General features: G+C 48.2%; 1 protein-coding gene across 1 annotated transcript in view; it reads left to right on the forward strand.

Moving 5' to 3' along the window:
• Nucleotides 1-15,950, forward strand: part of LOC119403258 (chymotrypsin B) — a 32,744-nt gene extending 16,794 nt beyond the window's left edge. Inside the window, exons 8-11 of the mRNA XM_049418710.1 lie at nucleotides 2,552-2,654; nucleotides 6,175-6,334; nucleotides 13,176-13,327; nucleotides 15,739-15,950. Of these exons, the coding sequence (XP_049274667.1) occupies nucleotides 2,552-2,654; nucleotides 6,175-6,334; nucleotides 13,176-13,327; nucleotides 15,739-15,924 (601 nt within the window). The 3' untranslated portion in view covers nucleotides 15,925-15,950. The remainder of the gene's footprint in view (nucleotides 1-2,551; nucleotides 2,655-6,174; nucleotides 6,335-13,175; nucleotides 13,328-15,738) is intronic.
• The last annotated feature ends 762 nt before the right edge of the window (nucleotides 15,951-16,712 follow it).

The following is a 16,712-nucleotide window of genomic DNA, read 5'->3' on the forward strand; positions in this document are numbered from 1 at the left end:
TATCAATGGTCATTTCTTCCTGATCGCACGTTGTGTCTGCACTACTGGAGGTGCAAGATGTCGTTTTGGGATGCACTTTAGTGTGCATAATAACATTTCCATCGACCTTGAGTGTGCTGCGTGCTTCCGCGCGTGGAAACGTGAAAAAAAAAGCCTGTGTACAGAACGCTCAGACGCACTATATATAATGGTTTTTGTTGGCTTAAAGACGGTACTTTGAGGTGCAGATATAGTACGGTGGCTTCCAGAACGTACGCGGTAGTCATTCAAGTTGGACACGCATCGCCGGTAAGGCGAAAATGCTAGACTTTCGACGGCGCCCGTTGTTGCGGCCGCCGCCGTGGACTTTTTTCCTTCGTTTCTGTTTGCTGTTTTCGTGGTCTGCCAACATCTGCAATGACGCTATAACAGAATCGAGTGAGTGTACGTGATTGTGGGAGTTATGAGTGCTAATTCTAGCATACGACATGTCTGATGTCAACGTAGACCACGTCCGCACACGCTGGGTGTCGTTCGGGCCCTCGTACTCGCATGTGTTTATCTGAGTATGGGTTACGTTTGTAAAGCATGTGGTCAGTAACCGCTCACGGCATGCCCCTGACTGTCGGAGGATGTGCTTTGGTGTCGCAGTAAGCCGGCGCAAAACCGTGTTTATTCTGACACCAAATTTTGAAGCGATTTCTCAGAAAAGAATTGCTTTCATTCGTGCATAGCCAGTGCCTATTGCGAGACGAGGTTCCCGCTGCCTTTTACGTGAAAATTTGTTTTCGTTGCGAAATTTGAACTCAACACTCGTGGCAGATGTGTGTACAATAACGGTGTGTTGAACAAAGGGTGGTTTTAAATACAAATAATGTGTGTGTTTTACTTATTCCCAGAATCCCGGATCACTTATCCCGCCTCTTCACTCCAGTTGACAGCCACACTCGGGGAAACGAAGGTGCCGCTCTGGTCTGGCGCCTCACCACTCGTGATGGGAAAATCGACAGCGGCGTTCGCCCTGTCAACGACGCAGTTGGTCCTACATTTCTTTTGGTTGGACAAGACGACATAGGAAAAGAGGTGAGTGGTACCCACGCAAAGGAGCCTAAACCAATTTAGTTTGTTGTTTAAAAGAGGCTCACATCATCTTGTGCTGCAAGTTTGTCGCCAAGTGACGTGTTACAAAAGGTACCATTTGCAAGTTGTGTTTTACACGATAACGGCAAAAAACTTGGTTCCTTACCATACGTGTTTGCATTTGTTGATTTGTTGTGAGCCTTCATTGTGTCTATGTGAACCACTTCTTTTCTAGGTTTTGCAAACCTTTACTGCAATTTCATTTTCTCATCATAATATCACGTTCTGCTTTTCAGATACCATTTTTCATGGTGCTCACGCTGAACAGGAGCGACAACCTAGCAAGCCACAAGTCTGATGCCTCCAGCCGTCACCACTTTTTGGTTTATTCTTAATCATAAGGAATAAAGATTGAAACATGATGCCCATTTCTGCAGTTTATTTTGCACCATATGGCACTATGCGCATCAGTCACACATTTTAGTTGGCTATACTCATAGAAGCATGTAAATGAAGAATACCCAAACTTCTTAATTGGAAATCACAGACCATCTTTTCGCGCTTTCTATATAACTTTGATGGAAAACATGCCTTGTTTTGCCGAGTTTTATTAAACTAATACTAAAACTGAACTATTCTTTTTTTGCAGTCGCTGGGCAGAACGGCAAGTGTTATTGGACTTGCTTAAAATAAATACTCCACTATTTTCAACAGTAGTCGCGCAAAGGTAGAGCAAGGGTCAAATGAGTAGCTTAAAATACTTGTGGAGTCGCTTGACGCTTCGGTGTGGGTCACTTGACTCCCGTAGGAGTGTTACCGGCAATTGTCGTCTGACTCCTTATAAGTGATAACGTGATCCTTCGGATGAGTCTTTCCACTCTTCCTAGAGGGTCAGGGGACTCTCCTAGAGCGAGCCGACCCTGACCCACCAAGGGAGTCACCGTGACTATTTAAAGAGAGTCCTATACGTGGCAAGTGAGAACTCTCCGAAAAGAGACACGCATACTCTTTTTTTCTTAGAGTCTACTATTCGAAAACTATTCGAATATTACTCAGTCGTATTCGTATTTGATTCGGTTTTATAGCTATTCGATACGTATTCGATTCCGTTAAAAAATTCAGTATACGCACACCCCTAATGTAATTCTACCGGTTCTCAACAGGGCATGCTTGAAACCAGTGGTATTCGCATGTTTCACGGCCTATAGGTGGAGCTACGCGTCTTACAATATGACACCCAACCAGATTATCGCACCGAGCTGTGCTTCTGCGGTAAGCTGCAAACTCGCTGCTGCTGCCGCGTGGTTTATGGCAGGAACATGACTAGCTGTTACGTGATTTTGAGTCCCGTGACTAGTTGTTACGTGGTTTATGGCGTGAGCATGTCGCGTGACAGCTGTTACGTGACGTTAGTCACGATACTAAAGCTGTTGAGTTATGTTGCGTGGTGTTAGGTGATTTTTAGTCACGTGACTAGTTTTCTCTTTCGCAGGCTGCATCCTAACGAGCTCGTGGTCAAACTCGGCAGCCACAACGTTGTCCACGACGACCCCGGCGTTCAGGTCAGGAGAGTCTCCACCTACGCACTGCACAGCGTAAGTAGACGTCAGGTTGTCGAGGCGCTTTATAACGCGCACATTTCAGTGGCAGCGCGCGAAGAGCCCGGCGAATGTACATAAACCTCGAAGGTGCGACCTTTTCCAGTAATTGATACTCTCTCGATAGTGGGCTTGTCGGCCTATTCTGATACGGCACTCTGATTGTTTATGGAGGCCACTTGTTATTTAACGTTGTCACGTTTTCTGGAAAAGTCGGGAACGCTTCGTGTCCCTCCTTTTCCGTGTACACTCTAAGAAAAAAAGGTGTCATTTGACTCTTTTTTTTTATAAATATAAGAGTCACATGTGAAGCACTCCCTTTAGAGAGGCAAGTTGACGCTCTTTAGGAGAGTCGTGCGTTCCACGACTCTCCTAAAGAGGGTCAACGTGCCTCTCTAAAGGGGGTGCTACACATATATGTCTCTCAGATGTATAAAAAGAGAGTCACTGTTCTTAGAGTGTAGGGAAAGAGCTCGTGTTTCTCTACGTACTCGGCGCAACCGGTACGTAGAGAAACACGAGGCACGCAAGTACACAGGACAGACGCTGACTGATTTATTGCAATCTGGACTACGCGACATTTAAAAGGGATGCGAGCTCGTTGGTATAAATGCATCATGACGAAAAACAGCGCTGCTCGAAAACACGCGCAAGAACGCACTAGTACGCACACCGATTTCCAACAAATCCGTTTATTGCGCGTGCAGAAATATATAGCGCTACCTGGCGACTGCTTTCTGTGGCAGCACAGCCAGGGCTACGGATCCGAAGCACACATTTTTGTAGCGTTAGCTACACTGGCCTAGCCGAGCCAGTTTCGCGTGGCTCCTCAAAAACCGTGCTGCGCATGCGCGAGGATCAGTGATGTCACGCACCAGAGCTGGCACCTCCCGCGCACTCCGCTCCCGCCGCGCGAGACTCGCCGCCGCCGCTCTGCGCTTTCCAGAGTAGTGACGTCGTAGCCGTGGCAGACGTATTGGCGCCGGCGCGCGCGAAGCTATTCGCCTTCGCTGTGCATTCGCCGCTATCAAGCGGCACCAACGCAGTGGCCGCTTGATAGCGCCTCTGACTGGCGTTTGCCAGTGTGGTATAGCCATGGAGAAGGAGAGCGCAAATTCTGCGCAACGGCGCAGAAGAGCGGAGAAGCTTAACTCATCAGATCCCGAAGTAGTTGCTTGGCAAAAAAATATACATGTGCCATATAATATGTACACCGTGTGTGTGTCATTGGAGCAGCAGTAAGCATGATAATCAAGCTAATCCTAGACAATCAGGAAAGCTGAGAATATTTAGCTGAACCTTTGCTAACGCTACGTTATCCAGGCATAGCCGAGCTAAGCCACTGCAACATTTTTTGCTACGCTGCTGCGTGTACTCCGGGAACGCTAGCTCTTGTAGACTACGTAGCATACAAGAAAACATAAAAAGAAAATAGGCATTATGTTTAAGACTGCCTACACTGTAAGTAAGAAAGCTTATCCTGCGAAAGATTCTCGTTTTTTGCTAATTCTAGTTTTCTGGCTTTCTGGTGTCTATTTCACGTTTTCCTGTGCCTTTAAACAATCGCCTGCAAACGCACTACTTGGCGTAGTAACTCGTGTGCAGAAGTTCCGCCCATGTAGCTTAACGAAGGAAGACCGTTGCCGATGCACGTGGGTCTCACGATAAAAACGAATATGTCCACCATGATGGAAAGATGTACAGCCGCCCATTTTTTTAACCTGAACGCGCGAGCATCTACCGCCAAGTTGATAAGCGCCGTACAACGGAGCGCAGTGGCGAAATGAACGAGAATACGCGCATGCGCGCTATGAGCAGTCGTGGGCAACTGCCGTCGGCTAGGCTTTTCCGCAGACGGCAGCTGTCAAAGACTGCTCATTGCGCGCATGCGCGTATTCTCGTTCATTTCGCCGCTGCACTCCGTTGTACGGCGCTTATCAACTTAGCGGTCGATGCTCGCGCGTTCAGGTTAAAAAAATGGGCCACTGTACTTTTGGTCAGAGAGAATAAGCGTAGGGCAAACGTTCGTGGGGCACTGCCAGAACAACTCTATATACAACTTTTAACGTAATTATTGTATATTAGATGCGAATTTTAGTGCGCGAGTTGGCTGCACGGCACTGCTCACAATATTGTAAGAAAGACGCCTTCATGGTAATACGAAGTTTTCTTGTTTTTTTAGTATTTTTTCGCTGTTTGTAGTTGGGGATGCGATGTTATATCCAGGGATGGATTATACACAAAAAAAAATCACAGCATATCCACGGTTGAATGATGATGAGTGGGCGAAGCTGCGGAGGTTCATCGGTAAACCGTGAATCTTCCGTGAATTCTGCCCAGTACATCATCACCGACGTGAGATCGGGCGCGTTTATACTAAAGGTTCGATGAGTTATGACGACTTGCAGCGCACTTTAATTTTACATGTACGCTGTGAATGTTCATTGTTTAGAAAACCATTGCTTAGAAAACATCTGACGTTTTTCGTTAAGCAGCTGGCGTCTTTTCGTTTTGCTTTAGAAACATCTGGCGTTCTTTCGTTTTGCTTTTACAAAACATCTGGCGTCTTTTGGTTGTTTATTTCATCAATCAACGGCGTTTTGAACAAAATTTTTATTGTTTAATCACGCACAGGAGAAATCTCACCAGGCACTACCTTGGAGGTAAAGAATGGCTGCTAATGGGAATGAGAGACAGAAGAAGTCGGCTTTTAGCTAACGCTGCGAATTTTTTATTGTTCAACAACGCACAGGAAAAATCTCCCACCGGCACCACCTTGCAGGTCAAAGCGTAAGACTGGTTACATACTGCGCTACGAGGGACGAACGGGTGCCGCTATAAGGAGCTTCGCCCCTAAAAGGCACTCTCAATGCAAGTAGCGCCTCAGAATCTTTATACGCAGCTGTGCGTACTCGTCGGGCGCCGGAAGCGTCTAGTGCGCCTTGGCCCTAATGTCGGCCTTGTTTTTCAATCTCGGACTCGGCGTGCTTCTTGGAATGCTATACACAGCGGTGACGTAAGGCTTCTTTGTTCCACGTTAGAATGTATTGAATTTGGCCAGATTTTCGCTGAACCGCAGGTCTTTCTGTTTTACGGCATCCAAATCACGTCAACAAAACGACCAAAGAAGCGAAGGGCCGACGGCGCAACAACTAGGAATCATGGGGGCGGAAGAGCCCGAATATAGTTCGATATGAACGATGATTCAATTTACCTAAGTTCGATGTAGTCGGGTTCGACTGTAGTTTGTAAATCACACGTGCCGAGGCAACAAATAAATAGTGCGACTCTTTTTGTTGTGCCTGCCACAGATCACATCGTGAGGACAGTGCCCCGTTAGCTTACACATAAGGCGAGCTTGATGGCACAACACATGCTAAACATATGCAACAAACAGAAGGCAACACATGCGGCTCAGGGTAGTGTTCAGCGCATCACTGGGTAGTGTTCAGCGCATCAATACGTAGCAAACTGACACGAGAGTGCATCACGAGAAGGGGTCTTCTTTTCTTTTCAGGATTACCAGTCACACGACTTGACACACGATGTGGCTGTGCTCAAGCTTTCGCCGCCGGTGAACTACACCGCGCACGTGCGACCTGTGTGCCTACCTAGGCTCGGACAGCAGCTGCCCGTGAACACTGCCTGTTACGCCACTGGATGGGGAAACACGCGAGGTTCTGCTTCTCTATACTCTTCATTTCACTGCTCCCCGATGTTTCCAAATTCAGTGACGCACTCATTCTGCTGCGGGTTTTTTTTGTGTGTGGGGGGGAGGGCGTGCTTTACGTTAGTGCGTTTCATGTTCAAGTTTATTCCTTGTTATTGCATGTACAAATACGGGCTTACCTAATACATACAGCATCAGAAGGTCCCAAAGAGTGAAACTGTCAGAGGGACCTCGTTTCGTTAGTGGAATACATAACAGGTGTGTAACAGCAGCAAGTGATAAAAGTGCGAACAAAGAAGAAATAAAAAGTAAAAAATTGCATTCAATAGATGCGTATGCATGTATCGTGCATATGCATGTATTGAGCACCCTGCACACGCACACCTGCATGTGCGATGCAGGGTGTTGTTTCACGTAACTAGAACCAAGGATTAAAAGAAGTGCTTAACCACAACTGAAGAGAACAGACAACATAGTGTACCGTCATGTGGCGCTCATTTGGTTATTTTTATTGCAATAGCAGTTATATAGACACTCTCGACGGGTTTTTGCCGTCGGCGTCGCTGTCACCGTCATGTTCCGAATAAAGTCCAAATTGATAACATCCTCGCGCATCGTATGTTCTACGCGCGGGGAAACGCGCGTGAACGGGGGCGATGAACGCAGATGAAGCAGAGATCAAACCAGCCGGCCCATCTCCGTCGCTCGGAGGGCGCGTGCGATAACATCCACCCGCGTGTTAGACCTGCCGTCGAATGCTCAAGCAGAGAGGAAACGCCCCGTCCGTCTTGAACGAGCATGAAGGAACGTGGTGGGGGGGGGGGGGGGGGGATACGCTCTAGCAACAGCTGTGAACTTTGACTCTAAGGGCGCGGTCGCGATCGCTGGCGCGCGCGCTATCTCAGCAGGCGTCAGCGTGCTGCGCTCTCAACGCTAGGAGACTGCGAAATGAGCATCTCTCCCTGCAGCGGCCGTATTGTCTTACACCAGCGTTTTGTAGAGTTACGCGATATCGGATCCAAAAGAGTTAGCTGCCAGTCTTACTTCGCATGATATTACAATGTGTTGCGATCGCATTCATCGCTTCGCCCGTGCGGTGAAACTGTGACTTCTTTAACATTTCGCTGAATTAGTTAACTAAGATCAATTATGCAAACTTTAGGACTAAATGCGTTACGTTGTCGCTACGCTGTCGAAGTCATCGTTGTCAAGGAAGGACCAATCCCGTGTTTCGGCACCAAACATTATAATACACGAGGACGCGTGGTTCTTGAAGACGTCTTTACTGCGCAAGGGCTGGCTTCCCCTCTTCGTTCTCCTCTGTCCCGCTTCCCGCGCACCGCTTCTTTGTATTCAACAGAGGGCATTCCACAACGACCGATCTCATTTTTTCTGGCAACGTACAGTCGCGCTCAATATGACTTGCAAAACGGGAGCACGTGGCCTCGTGAGTTTAAAGATAGCGCACGGCTTCAACTTGCTTCGTTTCTGTAACTAGATATTTTCTTCTTTGGGAACACCCCCCAGTGAGAGAACAGCGGTTAGTTGTAGAAACAAGGGCTAGTGGAAGGAAGGCGAAATCTTAAAACTCGTGAGGTCACGCGCTCCCGTGTTGCAAGTCATATTGAGCGCGACTGTATACTTGCTGCGCGGGGATTTTTTTCGGCGCGCTTAAAGGACTGCTGACACAAAAATTCTAGCCTTGCATTTTTTCATTTTTTTTTTTGCTGCAGTGTGTTTCGGGGGCCAGTTAGACACAACGCGGCGCATCGTTTGCTGCAGCGCGTGACAGATAATTAATCACAGGATCCTCATTAATGACCAGTCTCAGTTTCGGTTTGAGAGAGCTCCAAAAAACAACAAGTCGCCGGCTGCAGCTATCACCACTTCGCTTGTGCAACGCTCGACCCCGTCAGCACCCAGAACCGTGACGCACTTCCGCATCATGAAGTCCTCTGGAACAGGAAATGGGAAAGCAGTGTCGCCAAACACAAAACTTTAAACGTGTGCGCCGCGGCCACGGAATCGCGGGCAGCCGCCGAAACGTAGTCTGCTGGCGCAAGCGCTGCGAAAGAGAAATGGCGACTATGACGTCATCATGATTTGTTATACCGGCCGCAGTGTGGTGACGTTGGGTAAATAGGGGGGCCGCCGTCGAGTCACTTTCAAGGCTCCCAATGCCGCGAGGTGCGGCGTACAGCGCTGGATCGCGCACGCGAATTTCAACATTCATGTCAGATACCTTCCAGGCCATATTCGCTGTTGATATTTCGCAGATTATACAGGCATATTCACGGGAATCGATCCCACGGGCCATCTCGCCCGCGAAACCACGTGACTGTTCTCATATATGCAGGGTGCCCCGGCTATCTCTAGCCAGAGTTTAAATATATGCCGAGGCACTCTATGACAACGCGAATGAATGTATGCCGCTGGCTTTGCCTGGAGTACGTCACTCTACTTTTTGTACTCTTCTTAATTGCCTAATTAGACATCTTTAATTAACTATTTTAAAGCAACGAATCTGGGGAAAATATTCCAATGAGAATGTTCTAGATTAGCTTGCAAAACGTGCGATTAGACAGTTTCTAACTTTTTATCTATTAAACGGCCCTAAACCACCTCCAATATTTTTTAAAACATTTGAAGTAAACACGCGCATCGTGCGCAGAATGCCGTCACGATCAACGATGCCACACGTGGCAGCGCTACAAGCCGCGGGCGCGCCACAAATTCCAAGAAAAAATTTCTTCTCCCCTCCAGGCTCTTTCGGTCTGCCTAGTGACGCGTGTGACGTCAGCGTGTTGAATCTGTGATGCGGTATGCAGGCGATACTGCGATTGGTCGAACAAGAACCTACGACTTCCGGTTAGTCTGCAAGCAGCTGCCCGCACTCCTTGCTGTTCTTCGTCCTGTTGCCGGCGTGTGCGCGATTGAGAATCGGCAACTGCGGCCCGTAACGCAACTGCCAAATCGCTACCGTCACGCCTAGCGGTCTGATAAGCTGCGCGGACTGAATCCGACAGTGTATTGGGATGGCTTTCACGCATTCGTGCTTGGCTGCAAAAGCGCTGACTGAAAAAACGAAAGGACGCGACAGGTGTCCTCGTACGGGTCCATCATGTTGGCGATCCTTTGAAGGCGTGCGCGCAACACAGGTCCATACCGGCACAATTCGTACGAGCACGGGCAGGCACGCCAACAACAGCGGTTAGCCGAGAAGCACGGAGTTCGCGGTGTCGCGGCAACAGGAAGTGCCCACTGTTTCGAAGAGCGCGCCAGCGATGACGGTACGTCACGTGTGATTGGTAGGGGAACTCGGCGAGGAGGGCAAAGAGGCTTTGGGGGAGGAGACCAGCAGACGTGTGGAGGCTAGCGAAGGTCCTTGTGTCATTTGGCGCTAAATTTTTCCTAATATCTTACCAACAAAACCGAATTTCTCCCCTAGTGTTTCTAGTCGCGGAGCGGTGCGGTGTAATCGCAACTCTGTGTGTTATCGGGAGTTCTGCATCAACGGAGATGCCCTTCAATATAAAAGAAAAGAGAACAGGTCAACGCGGGCAATACTGATACTCTGGTTGCGAGCGTCGAGAGGCGTTATCTCCCCCCCCCCCCCTCCCGTTTTAGATGCGAAGCTGCTTTTGCTCGGGGCAGTGTCCGGCGGTGGTGGTTGCGTGCGCGCTCAACTGCTCATACGCCTACTCTATCTCCCACTCTTATCCCTTACGCAGGAGTTCGGTCGTCTTCTCTCCTCTCCTCCCCCGCGCTGCAGCCGCGGCGCAGCTCCTCCTCCCACGTGATGCAGCCGCGCCGCAGCCAAATACAGCCTGTAACCCACTCTCTCCTCTCCCTCCCCCATTTCATGAGTATATAAGCGCGTCCGCTCGGTCGGCTACCGTCATTCTCGCTTCGCTACCGTTCAGATGAGTTGTAACGTCAACGTCGGCGCCACTCGTTCACTCGGCGCTAACGGAAAGCAACGCACAAACGCAACGTAATGATAATACAAACACTAAATACAAACCTCACACGCTAACGGAAACGCCGAGTGAACGTAACGTAAACTTGCTGTGCGGCCCCAATGCTGATTTGCATCACCTCATCATGGTTCCCTTGAGTGGGAGATGGTGTAATTTTTTTTATTGTCTACACGCTCAAAAAAAAGTGAGGGGTTCCGCGGCACTCTGGAACAGCCGTTGGAGTTCCCCCAAGGCCAGAATGTTTGAGAACCCCTGCTCTAGCGGTTTTGCACGAGAAGGCGGCAGCGGACTGATGCGAAGCGCGTCTGTGTCATCTCCCAATAAAAGCGTACAGTACGCTTGCAACGGCGCTATTCTTGCACTACCATACGCACGCGTTTCACGAGATAGTCAGTGCGGCGAGGTTTCCTGGCACCTGCTCCGCAATCTTGAAAGTGCTCCCACGCGAGGTGGCAGCGAACGGCGGTGCAGCCCGCTTTTGTTATCGTATGTTAAAAGCGTGCAGTACACATGACGCTATGCCTACCGCGCAGCCGAGCAGATAGCTAAAGGCACCTATTGTGATGTTCTCCTGGCAAAGAGTAACACTCTCTGACAGGCAGCTCTTGGGAAGCTTGAAAAACTAAATAAGCAGACGTACAAAAAGCCAAAGCAGTAATATGCTAGATCATATCACTGATCTTAAGGAGAGACCTACTGCTATGTGACATCAATTTTTGTGCAATCAAAGCTTTTTTTTATTTTTGATAAGTGTGATGCTTTCTCGTTTTGTTCTTGTTTTTTAAATTTTTTAGGTGAACTTAGTTTCCAAAACCTTTGTTCAATTATTTCATACGTTTGTAACAGGGGCTAGATAGGCTGCGGGGTATGTAAAAAGGTAGTGTAGTTCATACTTGGCGATAATCTGTTAAAAAAAAACTTTCTCCAAAGGCTATTTCAGTGTTAGATGTATTCTAAGCGAGTTAAAACATGTACTTGTACCCCCCAAGTTGCTAAAAAATTTTTTTTCGAGCTCCTAGCACAACATATTAAATGCCGCTAACTGTTCAAAATCAAGGTTCTTCTGTTCCAAATTGGAAATTTTCCTGCTCCGAAAACTGCTCCCAATTCCGTTTCAGCCGTCTCAGCCCTGAGCGCTGCAACACGCTAGCGCATGGGAGCAGTCACATTGTTTTGTTACTTATTTCGCTGAATTTCTTAAAACGCCGGAAAAAATCATCACGCAGCATGTACGTTGGCAAAAAGAAAGAAAGAAAAGGGCCGGTCTTTGTCTAATTCCCTTTACAACATAACAAGACTCAGTTGGCCCTAAAGTGAATATTAGAAGTATTGCATAATTGATCTTAGTTGATGTACCTGAGTTCGTATTAAACTACACAACAGCAAACTGCTCATCGAAAACTCGGGCCTATGTCGCCTCCTTAAAGGGACACTAAAGAGAAACAATGAATCGGTTTAGATCAATAAATTATGTTCTTAGAACTGTCATGTCGTTAATTTTGCCACCATGTTTATTAATAGAGGAGAAAATCAAGTTCAGAGTTTCATTTTTAAATTTCGCGTCAAATGTCCCCGCTTGAGGTCACTGATTTCAAAGTGCATTTATCGTATTTTGTCGCCATTAGCTAAACAAAATTTCCCCAAACTTGGTATGTCAAGTCTATGGCCCCCTCAGAGGACAATGTATTTTATTTTTACCGATTAGGAACTACGTAGTCCCTAGCAGGCGCCGTCAAAGCATGTGACGTCACGGCGAATTGTGCAGAAACTTCAGGGTGGCGTCGCCACACACATTTTGTTTTTGCGCGTTTTCTCGCTTACTAAGCGTCTTCTCGCAGCAAGCGTGGTGTTTTCGGTATCGTGAAAGAGTTCTTTACTAGTATTTACTAATATCAAAAAATCGTTTTTCTCTTTAGTGTCCCTTTAACCCAAACAGCAAAAGTCAACTCTATCGGCTGGTGTGCCCAGAATAGGGAGCAACCATGGCGTGCGCCCGGGGGGAGGAGGGCGCCTTCCTCCGGAGTCACGTGACGGGGGACGTTGGCGTCATCTTTTAATCACTACGCGTGTTTTTGACGACAGTGGCGACCATGGCAACCTAATGCATTCAAAGAACTTCCCACCTTGGCCCAGGCAAGCCTTTATGAGAAGCATCGCTTCACTTTCATCGTTGCATCTCTTGCGGAGCTCGTTTTCTTTCGGACACGACCAAAAAGGTGGGGGGGGGGGGGGGGTTCGGTGAAACTTGTCCTTCAACCCCTTTTTAATGGAGGACCCTGCGCACGCCTATGGAAACGGCGCTGAGCACCTCATGCAGGCTGCTTAGGCCTAACTACTTGAAGTTTTGCAATTGATATTGTTCTTTCATTCCAAGTTATTGGACTTCGGGAATCAGCTGAAATATACTTAAAACACTGAAAGCCAGAATGCGCATTTATTGGGGTGTTCTTGCGATGTTCGCAACTAAGATCGCCGACGTGGATTTTTACTTTTCCAAAAAAAAAAACTAATTGTCGCAGCGTTTTTTCTTTGCAGTTATGAAACCATCTCAATACAAATTTTGCATCTCTTTTTCCTTGCCTACAAGTAGTTTAGGTAGTTGATTAACTAATATAAACCTAATGCAAACCATTAGTTTCATTCAGTTGCGGTCTACGTGAAGCAACGTGAAAAACATCTATGGAGCACTGGCTTTCTAAGGACGCCTATGTTGTGCGGCGAAAAGCAGCCGGAAAATGTGTTATGTCTTAGTTACGGTAACATTAATATTTTCACACAATACTTAATATATATGCGTGTCAGATCAGATCACGAAGATGACGGGTGACGTTGATAGCTCCACCCTGTGACGCGTCTGACGACATGCAGGAAGCGGCCACTCGTTCTTGCTGAAGCAGGCCCGCCTCGTCGTGCGCGACTTCGACCAAGCGTGCGGCAGCATCCTCAGCGTTCAGCCGAACCTTAGGAAGAACTACACAGTGTGCGCCGTCGACGAATCCAACGACGCTGGACCATGTCATGTCAGTTCATATGTTCAGATTTTGAGTGTCTCGTATTATTATTAAGTGAAACACGACAGGAGGCGAATGAACAAAAACCCACGGGACTTATACCTCGCTAATGATGTCACAGTGTACCGCCATCGTGAACTCATATAGATCTTAGGAAAGTGTGACGTATAATGACGTCAGCACATGTCCTCATGGGGTGTGTCATCGCCTGGCGTCATCAGTACATACTGCGGCTAGTTGCGTCTTGCAAGTCTGTGGCCCGATTGCGTAGCATAATGGATTACTAAGTTTGCAGCTGGCCCTTCAAGTGTATATTGTGATGCACAACTTTTACAGCGGAGCTCCGAAGCTTTTCGTTATGCCGCGTGGTGTGACCTCAAAACTACCATCATCATGAACCGGCACGCGCTCTCTTCGTCCTCTTCTTCTTCCACGATGGTACTTGGAAGGGCGAAACATACAAGGTACAGAAGAAGAACTAGGCTAGACGAGCACTCAAACGACGAGCGCTTCTTGTGTATATTGTGTCTTTTTGCGCTTCCAAGCACTGTCATGGATCATTGCAGATTTGCCCAAGTATCTGCTCTTCATCTTCTGCTTCGCTCCCAGAACGCGTGCGTCGATTTGTCTGCGTGGGATGCAATAACTCTGATGGGCGAGAGAACAGAAAGAGAGAAAGAAAAAATAAATAAATAAATAGACAGAAAGAAAGGGACGAAAGAGAGAAATACAAAGAAAGAAATCGATGGAGAGCTAAAGAGATAGAAAGAAACGTACACAAAAAAATAGAAAGAAGAAAAAGAAACAGCGAATATAGCCATGTATAGCCTATAGTACAGCAAGGGGTGGGAAAGGGGGAGGTGAGAGGGTAAAGCCTAGCATAGTCTTGTATAGCTATGGGTGGGAAAGGGAAGTGAGGAGCTCCGCTCTGCTTCCTCAGTCTTCGCACCACTAGCACGTAGCTGCCCCAATTTATTCTGTTCGCTTCTCGGCTGGCCATACATGGTTTCCATACATCTGGCATGATGTTTCTACACCACGCATAAGTTTCCCGAAAGCCACAGTGCAGAATGATTCTTTTTATTTTTTTCTTCACATATATACATAACTTGCAAGTGACGTCAGTTCCTGTCTTCCGTCCGCCATCACCGAGCACATACGTCTCAGTGACCGCGCTCTGTTGACCTTCGTGCGTGGATCGTTCGGCGTAGTGCCCGTGTTTTGATCGTTTGTCTTGCGCTTATGACGAACGAGAATCGTTCAGGACATTATGCAGCCTGCAGTGTCGTCCGTCGTGTCGCATGTAATGGTTGAAACAACTTCGCACGAGTCACCCTCGGCGGCGCTCTTCGCCGCCTGCATTTTGCGGCGCTCAAACTGCACGTATTTCGTCGCTGATTGCAGCAGGAAACCATGACCCAGTAACAGGTTTAGCGCCCAGTCGGGGTTCGTTTCACCGAAGAGCTAAGAGGGCCTCCCGAAAACCAAGGCGCGATCGCTGTGTTCAATTAGGTGCTTCACGTTTCGACAAAAATTGACCTTGTGCATAACTCCGTGGTGCTGCACTAGGCGAAAGGGTGAGCAGATTCGGAAGCATAACTTGCCTGATATGAAGTGACACCCGTACACCCAAACGTTGGGCAACGCCTGAGGTCCTTCCTGTTTACGCGCGCATAAGCTATGTGCTCCGCCTCTCGGACAGTTCTCTCGTGCGGTCGCACGGGTTTGTGATCCCGTTTGGCAAAGAGTACGTCTCCGCGTCTGGTCTTTTTCTTTTATTATTGATTTACACTTCTCGTGCAGCAGCCAAATATCGCACGAATCGCCGTTGTGATGTGCAGCGTTCATGGGAAATGCGAGAGCCGCACAGCTTGAGTCGGTGTCGTCTGCTGCCATGTGCTCGGTAATGGCGGCGGGTGCCGTGAGATCGTATCCCAGAGTTCCGTGGTGTGACGCAGTTGCAAGTTATGTATAGAGCAGCAGGAGAAGCATGAAGGAGCCGAGTTTGTGAACGAATATATGCGGCGCGCTAGTCTTGCACTAAGCAAGCATGACTGCGCTGCTCGAAATAATTTGTTCTTGGGCTAGTCGATTCGTAGTCAAGTAAATGGCACAAGATGAGATACCATTTTATTTTCCCCGCATTTGCTCAATCGACTTCCTTGGTTTGATTTTCGCGTTTATAACGTGCGCCATACAGTCAGTAATAAAAAAAAAAGCTAAAGCCAATTTCTTCCGCCGCAAGTAACGACTTAACTGCCCGAATTGCACTATTTTTTTCCCAACTTAGAAGAGAAGAATAGCAGCCATGGTGAGAAAGAAAGCATTTAACCAAATGAAGCGTCTGGAAATTAGGCATCGAAAGCGCTCAGCAGGAAAATTGACGAAAAAGCCAAACACGTGGTCTTGTTCCGTTGCAGGGGGACAGCGGCGGTCCCTTGGTGTGCCGTCTGAACCGCTCCTCCAACTGGACGCTGGTGGGTATGACGAGCCAAGGCACCGCGGTGACCATGACCAAGGCGCTGTGCGGAATGGGCACCGGGACCGTCTGGAGTGGCGTCATTCCCAACCGCAAATGGATCAAAGCGGCGCTGAGCATCCTCTGAAAATAAACGTGGTTGCTTTCTTTGTTCAGTCGTTCAACTCAATGTATTTAGTGAGTTCTCGGCTGGTTAAGCACAATTAGCAGCGCACTGTCTACGCTTGTCTTGAAGGATGACAGTAGCGGTGATTCAGCTGCCCGTTCTATCTCGTACTTGGCTCCAACGCAACCCGTCTTCGCTCGGTCGTACTTGGCCAGTTCTCTCTTGCTCTGTGCAGACTATGCTCCGTTCCATACACAGCAATGGGCGCTGTGGAGGCTAGCAAGACTTGTTGCAGTAGATGTTTTCGCACCCACGGTGCTATTTTTTTCAGTTTTATGAGGAGTAATAAGTTACACCTCTTTGTGGCTTAGAGATAAACAACGGCTGTGAACATGTTGTTCCATATCTCTTAGCCTTTCGTTCTTCATTTTTTTTCATTTGACGCGTTGCGAGGCTTGGTGCGCGTGCCACAGTGCAAGAAAATTACACCATTTCCCGCTAAAGGGGACCAGGAGGCGATGCGAAGCCGGAGCACTTGCTCCGTTGGCGTTCTTTGGGCATGCTACCGACCTTGCGTCGTGGAACGCGAAGAGGAACGCTACGCACGTCTTGTCTTCCCTCTAGCCTGGCCGTTAATTCTCACAGGGCGAGCGGGGAACGCAGTCGGCAGGCGTGCGAGAGGGGGCCAGCGTAGGAGAGAAGAAAGGGGGGAGGGGACGCGCATGCGCTGGTGCTCATCGCGGCGTTGCGGAGGAGAGAATTTCGGCATGTCTAGCCCGCGTTTCAGAGGAAGAGTGGAAAGAGGGAGG

Source organism: Rhipicephalus sanguineus, chromosome 8 (assembly GCF_013339695.2).
Source record: "Rhipicephalus sanguineus isolate Rsan-2018 chromosome 8, BIME_Rsan_1.4, whole genome shotgun sequence".
NCBI lineage: Eukaryota > Metazoa > Arthropoda > Arachnida > Ixodida > Ixodidae > Rhipicephalus > Rhipicephalus sanguineus.